General features: G+C 41.6%; 1 protein-coding gene across 14 annotated transcripts in view; it reads left to right on the top strand.

Annotated features, from left to right (window-relative positions):
- The first annotated feature begins 11 nt into the window (after window positions 1-11).
- The window catches only part of NEK11 (NIMA related kinase 11), a 282,360-nt gene continuing 272,084 nt past the window's right edge, over window positions 12-10,287 (top strand). For 4 of the 14 annotated variants that reach the window (XM_059889286.1, XM_024996414.2, XM_015473594.3 and 1 more), the window contains exons 1-2: window positions 18-183; window positions 2,989-3,270. In XM_059889286.1, the coding sequence (XP_059745269.1) occupies window positions 3,101-3,270 (170 nt within the window). In that variant the 5' untranslated portion in view covers window positions 18-183; window positions 2,989-3,100. Of the gene's footprint in view, window positions 184-1,067; window positions 1,217-2,988; window positions 3,271-10,287 lie in introns of all 14 variants that reach the window. The other 10 variants (XM_059889277.1, XM_015473612.3, XM_059889284.1 and 7 more) reach the window with 7 other exon arrangements.

Below are 10,287 nucleotides of genomic sequence, written 5' to 3'. Positions count from 1 at the left end.
CGCCCAGCAGCCGCGCCCGACTTCCTGGTACGGCCCGCGCTGTCTCCTTGGCAACGGCCCCCGCAGTCTGGGTCTCTAGCTCGCGCGGCTTGGCAATCGAGTTGTGAGGCGGCGCCTCCGGACTCCGGGTTACTGGAGGGACCCTGGGAGTGCGCGACGCACCCTCGGCCTCCACCCGGAAAGGTACGGGGAGACTCCTCAGGGCGCGCGGGCGTTCCAGGAATGTGATGGTTTCAGGGCAGCCTCTCCGGGACTCCGAATCCGCGCCTCCTCGCTTCTATTGGCTCTTGACCTTCTGGACCTGCTCCAGCCCTGAGAGGATGCTCCTGCCTCCTCCGTTTGTGTTAAGCTGCTTTGAGAAAACGTAAATTTAAAAAATTTAAGGCAAGGAATTATTCGTTTGACCCTAGGGTTAAAGTTTCCCTTAAGGTTAGATCCCTACTTTAGAAGAATGTGGTGTCAGATCTGCTTCTTCTCCATTGTTGTTACTGAGCCGAGATTGATATAACTTACAGTTCCACCCACCAAGAGTCAATGTGCAGCTTTTAGACTCTTATCTCTCTTATCCCACCAAACACACTTTGGGTAGCAGCTGGTTTGCTGGGCATTTAGCTGCTCTGACAGAGTTTACTGAACACCTACTCTGTGCCAGTCGCCGAGGACACAGAAAGAAGGTGTGCTCCTTGCGCTCAGGTTCCTTCATAGCCTCTGTAATGTGGGGGCAAGGGGACACTGATCAGTTCTCAGATGGCTGTGCAGTCGCAAAGAGGAGACTGATGAAACCATCTGCCCAACGTGGGACTGGGGAGGGGGCGGCGGATTGTCACTGAGAGACTGGGCTGGAGGGAGCTTAGTCTGGAGTCCTCTGTAGCGCAGGCCGCATTGCTGAGACACTGCTGGGCTTAAATGCTCATTTACAAATGAGAGCTCCTGGGAAATTGGACTTCCTCAGAACTATTCTGACCTTCCCTAGGCCGGGACCTTTATCTCATCTCTCCAATAAGGAGGATTACTGAAAGGGTCTTTTCAGTTGAAAAGGTTATGAGTCCATGCACTTTTCTTAACAGCTTCATTTGGCCAGAAAGCATCACTTTTATGGGATCAGAAGCAAACAAAGATACATTGAGAGTCCTGTTCTCCAGTTGTTTTTTCATCAGTAGATTTCACTGATATTTTCTGTGATCTTGATAATCCCACGTTATATCGGGATTTCCAGGTATGGGCCCCAGCTCTGAAGTTCCAGTCCATTGTGTTTTAGTACTGTCGTGATCACCTAGCCACTTAGGTGATTTGCCTTCTCCTTCCCTCCCTCTCTTTCTTCTTTGCTTCCTGCCTTCTTTTCATCCTTCGCTGGTTACTAGTTTTCCTTCTCACCGGCATTAGGAAAAACTTAACTGATTAATACATTATTTCATGAAAGGAAGTGGTGTAAATAGACATTTCCTTGTTTATGTTGGATTCCAAGGATGTTTGTAATTGGCCACCACCCTGATGAAGCCCGTTGTCCATATACCTCAAACTACACAGATAACATTTTGTTTTCTCATTATGCACAATCAGTTTTTGTTTTATAGCTTTGGCATTGATCTGACTCCAAGGACCAGTATTCAGTTTAAAATCATGCTTTCTTAGCAATTTAAAATGAAGCTCATTTTTCATAATTATTAGAAAAACATTTTCCATTTTGATGAAATAAAAGTGATTTTACCATGCACATACTCATATGAAACAGTCCTGCTTTTCATAATTCTGCTATGCATATATAATTTCTTGAGGAATTACAGCTTTACCTATAACAAATTTATATTCAGCTAATAAAAATACAATTTTAGATTTGAACTGCATTTGTGAAACTTGTTGTTTTCAATCCAAGGGAGATTATTCTATCACAGTGTGTATAATAAAAAAACTTCAGAAACTGGATCAGAATTTGCTTGGGATGGGAAAAAATTCATTTCAAATCCATATCCCTCTTCACATCTATAAAAACAAATGCAAATATCCTGGTTTAAAATCTACAGGAAAAAAAATCAAACCAGCGTCATGCTAATTTCTGGTTTAATCCTAACTCACCATTTGTTCAGAGAATGCAATGGCAACCCACTCCAGTACTGTTGCCAGGAAAATCCCATGGACGGAGTAGCCTGGTAGGCTGCAGTCCATGGGGTCACGAAGGGTCGTACATGATTGAGCGACTTCACTTTCACTTTTCACTTTCATGCATTTGAGAAGGAAATGGCAACCCACTCCAGTGTTCTTGCCTGGAGAATCCCAGGGACGGGGGAGCCTGGTGGGCTGCCATCTATGGGTTCGCACAGAGTCAGACACGACTGAAGCGACTTAGCAGCAGCAGCATCAGCAGCACCATTTGTTAGTCAAAGTAGACATAAGGGACTTCCCAGGTGGTCCAGTGGTTAAACCTTCTCCTTCCAACACAGTGGGTGCAGGTTTGATCCTTGCTGCAGTAGCTAAGATCCCACATGCCTTGTGCCAACAAACTGAAAACATAAACAGAAGTAATATTGTAACAAATTCAATAAAGACTTTAAAAATGGCCCATATTAAAAAAATAAACATAAGATGGAAAGAATTACATAAAACTTGATGGAGATGTGTATATTTTAGGGAATTATAAAGTTCTTTTATTTGGATGTTTTTTGAAAAGTAGGCAGGGAGTATAAAATCTTAAACAGATTGTTGATTGGAAAACATAGATACATCTCAGAACCCTGGGGAAATTTGACTGTTACTCAGTTTTGCCAAATTTAGCTATCTGAGGGAAGGCTCTGTTTTTGTGAAAGACTGCCTTATATTGGAATCTGCAGTATCTCTACCTTTTAACATTTTCTCAAGTAGTTAAAGTTAACCAACATTGGGTCATTTAATCCACTAATCAAGGAATCAGTATCACTATCAGAAACTTACATTTTTTTGTTAGGAATAGTTCAGCACCTATTAGATCTGACCTCTGGATCTTTCCTCTTTAAGGCATTGACCAGTACTACTTGGATGCATTTGACCATCTCCTAGGAGACTTGAATGAGACTTGGAGTTAAGTCTCATTAGTAAACAAACAAACAGTTCTCTCTTGTTTGGAGCAATGCTGAAATTCCGAGAGGCTGCTAAGTGTGTGAGTGGATCAATAGCTGTTTCCACATGTCCAAAGTCCTTGATCGCGAGAAGATACATGCTTCAACAGAAACTTGGCAGTGGAAGTTTTGGAACCGTCTTTCTGGTGTCAGACAAGAAAGCCAAACAAGGAGAAGAATTGTAAGTAAAAAATATTTCTTGCAAATCTTGAGTTGGCTGCTGTGTGTGTGCAGCTCTTATGAAGTGCTGTTTACTTTGCTCTTTGCATTAAAATAAGAATTTAATAAGAGATAGAAAAGCTGCTTGAATGGTGTCCTCAGATGAGATTGTTAAAGGCATTTCAGCCGGTGAGTATAATATAATGGGGTTCAGTTCAGTTCAGTTCAGTCACTCAGTCGTGTCCAGCTCTTTGCGACCCCGTGGACCACAGCACGCCAGGTCTCCCTGTCCATCACCAACTACTGGAGTTTACTGAAACTCATGTCCATTGAGTCGGTGATGCCATCCAGCCATTGCATCTTTGGTCGTCCCCTTCTCCTCCTGCCTTCAATCTTTCCTGGCATCAGGGTCTTTTCCAAGGAGTCAGTTCTTTGCATCAGGTGGCCAAGTATTGGAGTTTCAGCTTCAACATCAGTCCTTCCAGTGAACACTCAGAACCGATCTCCTTTAGGATGGACTGGTTGGATCTCCTTGCAGTTCAAGGGACTCTCAAGAGTCTCCAGCACCACAGTTCAAAAGCAACAATTCTTTGGTGCTCAGCTTTCTTTATAGTCCAGCTCTCACATCCATACATGACTACTGGGAAAACCATAGCCATGACTAGATGGACCTTTGTTGGCAAAGTAACGTCTCTGCTTTTTAAAATGGTATCTAGGTTGGTCATAACTTTCCTTCCAAGGAGTAAGCGTCTTTTACTTTCATGGCTGCAGTCACCATCTGCAGTTATTTTGGAGCCCCCCAAAATAAAGTCAGCCACTGTTTCCACTGTTTCCCCATCTATTTGCCATGAAATGATGGGACCAGATGCCATGATCTTAGTTTTCTGAATGTTGAGCTTTAAGCCAACTTTTTCACTCTTCTCTTTCACTTTCATCAAGAGGCTCTTTAGTTCTTCTTCACTTTGAGCCATAAGTGTGGTATCATCTGCATATCTGAGGTTATTGATATTTCTCCTGGCAATCTTGATTCCAGCTTGTGCTTCATCCAGCCTAACATTTCTCATGATGTACTCTGCATATAAGTTAAATAAGCAGGGTGACAATACACAGCCTTGATGTACTCCTTTTCCTATTTGGAACCAGTCTGTGGTTCCATGTCCAGTTCTAACTGTTGCTTTCTGACCTGCATACAGATTTTTCAAGAGACAGGTCAGGTGGTCTGGTATGGGGTAGATTATATGAAAGTAAGATTTTTATGCATACCAAAGTCTGCTTCTGCTTAACTTGATTGGGATTTGAATAAGAAAATAAAAATTGTTTATAAAAACTGCATTTTTAGAAGGCTGAGTACTGAAGAATTGATGCTTTCCAACTATGATGCTGGAGAAGTCTTTTGCACAGCAAGGAGATCAAACCAGTCCATCCTGAAGAAAATGTAGAAATGTTATGAAATGCAAATGGATGGTAATTCACATTTGAGGTAAATAGAGGGTACTGAAAGTGAGTGAAATTCACTCAGTCATGTCCAACTCTTTGCGACCCCATGAACTAGTCCATGGAATTCTCCAGGCCAGAATATGGAGTGGATAGCCTTTCTCTTCTTCAGGACGTCTTCCCACCCAGGGATAGAACCCAGGTATCCTGCATTGCAGGTGGATTCTTTACCAGCTGAACCACAAGTGAAGGAAATATAACATTGACTTTTTTGGCTTTTTTCCATGGAGGAGTTGTTCAAAGTCTGTAGTCATACAGCCCTCAAAGTAGACATTTAAACCAAACAGAGCTTCCCATCTCAAGTTATCTTGTATTTATGATGCACATGTTACTTTTTTACTTTTGATTTTAATTGAACCCTATAAACTTTCATGGTAGAGAAAACCTGTTAATGCTATTGGACAGTACATCTCTTACAAATAAGGATGAATCTTCATTTTTAGCTTAAAGTTGTTTGAATTTGCTGCAGTAAAAACTTAGTTGGAACTGAAAATAAGAAACGTGTACATCAGAAACACAGGAGGAAAAGAAAGGAGAAGGAAGAGTGATCCGAGAAATTAGCCCTTAACTTGAGAAGAACAAAGTTCCATCCCGTAATCTATCTTAGAGGTTTTGATGCTACTCTGAATTCTTCCAGCTTTTGCCCATTGGTTTAAAATCAGTGTGATAAACTTCTTTCTACTTCTTAATATGCAATAAAAGCTATAAAAGGAATTGTTACACTGATACTACTATTTTATTTTTTAAAAAATCAACCTTTTAAATGGTCTATATGTCCAGAATTTTTAAAAGTAAGTATCTAGACTTAATAATTTTTGATGAACTCCTATGTGAAGAATGGGAACAGTGCTGGCACTTTTCTGGTGTCCTTAGAACATACTTTATGACTCCAAAAAATAATTTATTACCTTAAATACGAGAAATACCCAAGACATTTAGAACAGGATGATACATTTATGAAAATTATTGACTCTTTATGGAGACATTAAGAGTAGACCTAAATCTGACCCAAGAGTTAAAAAATCACAGTGTAAAGAATGTATACAATTTTAGTTTCTTCAACTAATGAGAAATGTGAAGAATTTTAGAGTTAACAGGAGGCCTAAAAAGTTGTATGAAGACTAAACTTGAACATTTCAAACTTGAGATAATGGGTAATAATGGGTCTGTGTATGTGTGTGAGTGTGTAGGGAAGTGGAGAGGAGATTGGGAGAGAAGAAGGGGCTGGGGACGATTGGGTGGGAAGTGATTTGTTAGTGACCTTGGCAGTACCTGAACTTAAGAATTATGACTTGAGCTGAAGAAAGCCTGGATGTGTAGAATGAATTTGACAGTGAGGATAACTGACAAATCATTTAATAGGAAAGGTCTAGCCCAAAATCTCTCAGACAGGAATCATTCATCATCAGAATCTCTACAACATATTATATACTGGTCATAATCACTTTATATACGTTTGGTTTGGCCTGCAGAGTTGTTTCTTTTAAAATCTAAATTAGCTGCCAGTATTTAAAAATGGACAGCTATCCTAACAACTCTCCTAAAGTTGAGCTTTTCATCTTCTCTTGAAAAAAAATTAGAAGATTTGATCGTATTTGCTAATGCTGCTGCCTATATAGCCAGTGCAGACTGAAGCTGCAGGCAGTGGCCTTCTTTAGGCAGATCCTAGAATCCTCTCCAGTTAGCTACATTCTTGCCCCTTCTTACTGTCTCTTACACTTTCCACTATTTGCCTGCTTTTGTAGACATTTGACTTTCAGTTCAGTTCAGTTCAGTCGCTCAGTCGTGTCCGACTCTTTGAGACTCCTGTGAATTGTAGCACACCAGGCCTCCCTGTCCATCACCAGCTCCCGGGGTCCACCCAAACCCATGTCCATCGAGTTGGTGATGCCATCCAGCCATCTCATTCTCTGTCATCCCCCTTTCTTCCTGCCCCCAATCCCTCCCAGCATCAGAGTCTTTTCCAATGAGACAACTCTTCGCATGAGGTGGCCAAAGTACTGGAGTTTCTGCTTTAGCATCATTCCTTCCAAAGAACACCCAGGGCTGATCTCCTTCAGAATGGACTGGTTGGATCTCCTTGCAGTCCAAGAGACTCTCAAGAGTCTTCTCCAACACCACAGTTCAAAAGCATCAATTCTTCAGTGCTCAGCTTTCTTCACAGTCCAACTCTCGCATCCATACATGACCACTGGAAAAACCATAGCCTTGGCTAGACAGACCTTTGTTGGCAAAGTAATGTCTCTGCTTTTCAATATGCTATCTAGCTTGGTCATAACGTTTCTCCCAAGGAGTAAGTGTCTTTTAATTTCATGGCTGCAGTTACCATCTGCAGTGATGTTGGAGCCCCCAAAAATAAAGTCTGACACTGTTTCCACTGTTTCCCCATCTATTTCCCATGAAGTGATGGGACTGGATGCCATGATCTTAGTTTTCTGAATGTTGAACTTTAAGCCAACTTTTTCACTCTCCTCTTTCACTTTCATCAAGAGGCTTTTTAGTTCCTCTTCACTTTCTGCCATAAGGGTGGTGTCATCTGCATATCTGAGGTTATTAATATTTCTCCCGGCAATCTTGATTCCAGCTTGTGCTTCTTCCAGCCCAGCGTTTCTCATGACATACTCTGCATATAATTTAGATAAGCAGGGTGACAATATGCAGCCTTAACGTACTCCTTTTCCTATTTGGAACCAGTCTGTTGTTCCATGTCTAGTTCTAACTGTTGCTTCCTGACCTGCATATAGGTTTCTCAAGAGGCAGGTCAGGTGGTCTGGTATTCCTATCTCTTTCAGAATTTTCCACAGTTTATTGTGATCCACACAGTCAAAGGCTTTGGTATAGTCAATAAAGCAGAAATGGATGTTTCTCTGGAACTCTCTTGCTTTTTCCATGATCCAGCGGATGTTGGCAATTTGATCTCTGGTTCCTCTGCCTTTTCTAAAACCAGCTTGAACATCTGGAAGTTCACAGTTCACGTATTGCTGAAGCCTGGCTTGGAGAATTTTGAGCATTACTTTACTAGCATGTGAGATGAATGCAATTGTGCGGTAGTCTGAGCATTCTTTGGCATTGCTTTTCTTTGGGATTGGAATGAAAACTGACCTTTTCCAGTCCTGTGGCCACTGCTGAGTTTTCCAAATTTGCTGGCATATTGAATGCAGCACTTTCACAGCATCATCTTTCAGGATTTGAAACAGCTCAACTGGAATTCCATCACCTCCACTAGCTTTGTTCGTAGTGATGCTTTCTAAGGCCCACTTGACTTCACATTCCAGGATGTCTGGCTCTAGGTGAGTGATCATACCATCATGATTATCTTGGTCATGAAGATCTTTTTTGCATAGTTCTTCTGTGTATTCTTACCACCTCTTCTCAATATCTTCTGCTTTTGTTAGGTCCATACCATTTCTGTCCTTTATCGAGCCCATCTTTGACATTTGACTTTAGAGCTGCTGAAATTATGAAAGATTGTGAATATGGCTGCTCATGGAGTGTTAGCATGCTCAAAGAAAGGCAGTGCAGTGTCATGGCTAAGTCCACAGGCCTTGAAGGTGAACAGATCAGTAAGTAAAGCTAGTCTTGTTCTTAACTGAGATTAAGATTATACAGGTTCCTAATCCGAGCTTCAGTTTTCTTAGACATCACCTGGTAACTGCAACTGGAAGTGAAACAAAAGTGTTAGTCACTTAGTCGTGTCCAGCTCTTTGCGACCCCATAGACTGTAGCCCACCAGGCTTCTCTGTCCTGGGATTTCCCAGGCAAGAATACTGGAGTGGGTTGCCATTTCCTTCTCCAGGAATTTTCCTGACCCAGGAATCAAACCCGGTCTCCTGCATTTCAGGCAGATTCTTTACCATCTGAGCCACCAGGGAAGCTCAACTGCAAGTGGGACTCTCTAAGTAGAAGCTTTCTTTTGCATTCCTCTTTCTTTCTTTCTCTTTTTCTCTTTGGCTGTGTCTTGTTGCTGGGCTTTGGTCTTCGTTGCTCAGCAGGCTTTTTCTCGTTGCGGTGAGCAGAAGGTGTTCTTTGCTGCAGTGCATTGATCTCTCATTGTGGTCGCTTCTCTTGTGGAGCATGGGCTCTAGGCACGCAGGCCTCAATAGTTGCTGCTTGCAGGCTCTAGAGTGTGGGCTCACTAGTTGTGGCACACAGGCTTTAGTTGCTCCTCAGCATGTGGCGTATTCCTGAACTAGGATCAAACCCATGTCTCCTGCATTGGCAGGTGGATTCTTAACCTCTGGACCATCAGGGAAGCCCTTGCATTCCACTTTTAAGAGAGAAAAGTCTCCAAGCAAAGCTATTTGATATTAGGTGTGTGATCTTAGAAACTTCTAGAATCTTTCACGAGATCATAATGCTTCTGTTGTCATCTACTCTTTCCTGTCTCTATGGCTGTCTGAAAGAAACTGGTCCTTGGAATGCTGCCCTTTTAGCTGTGTAGGGCAGCAGCTCACCATTGATTGTTGTTTTAATGCACACATAGAAGCAGGAGACTGAGCCCGTATTTTTACATCCTTTCCCGGGAGTGTTGGCAGTTGTACCTTTGGTTTGTGATCAAACCACGTTAACAAGCACCACCCATTCTCCAGGCAGTTTCATTAGATTATGTTTTTTATTCTGCTTTACATACTAGGTCATAAACTTAGGAAATTGGTTTAGAGATGGGTAGAAAATACCTCCTAAAAAGATTTCTGTATTGTTCTGAATGCTGTTCCCTTAACAGATCAGAGTAGATCTGACTTTCTTCATGTTTTCAGATACACTCCTAACTTTTTGAGTTGATAAGTAGAGGGTGTGGTATCTTTGGGTTCACAGGTGTCTCAGTAAAGAATCTGCCTCCAATGCAGGAGATATAGGTTTGATCCCTGGGTCGGGAAGATCCCCTGGAGGAGAAAATGGCAACTCCTCCAGTATTCTTGCCTGGAAAATCCCATGGACAGTGGAGCCTGATGGGCTGCAGTCCTAGGGTCACAAAGAGTCAGACATGACTTAGCGTCAGCACGCATGCACACATGCATGCATAGTACCTTCAAATGCCAGCCTACTGCCTTGGTACCCGTAGTAAAGGAGTTATTTGACAGTCCATGAGCTTCATCTGGTCTGTAGGTCACTGTTAACAGTTCCTGTGAACTCTGGGTCCAGGAAATATGCACTTTAGATTTAATTAAAAAACTTTCTTAGTTGCAATTCGTTACTGTGCCTCTTGAGGGCATCACTCTACCATCTACATTATTCATGAATTTGTGAATTTGAATTACAATGTAAATATTACATTCCTTTACATTTTTGTTGACTTTCTGCATTTACTATGAGATTTTTTAAAAGACTATGGGCATTATACTTGATTAATAAACGTTTGGAGAGAGGGGGGTTTTTTTGGGCATAGAAATATCTGGCATTCTTTTTTAGTTATCACAGTAGAATAAAATTAAGCTTAAAATTAGTGAATGAGATGAGATAGGGGATTTTACTTTATTATACTCTGTGTCATGAAATTCATAAAACAATATTTGGGAATATTTTCTTTCATAATAAATTACAGAAA

Source organism: Bos taurus, chromosome 1 (genome assembly GCF_002263795.3).
Source record: "Bos taurus isolate L1 Dominette 01449 registration number 42190680 breed Hereford chromosome 1, ARS-UCD2.0, whole genome shotgun sequence".
Lineage (NCBI taxonomy): Eukaryota > Metazoa > Chordata > Mammalia > Artiodactyla > Bovidae > Bos > Bos taurus.
Note: the sequence above shows the minus strand (reverse complement) of the source record. Positions and strands in the feature narration are given on the sequence as shown.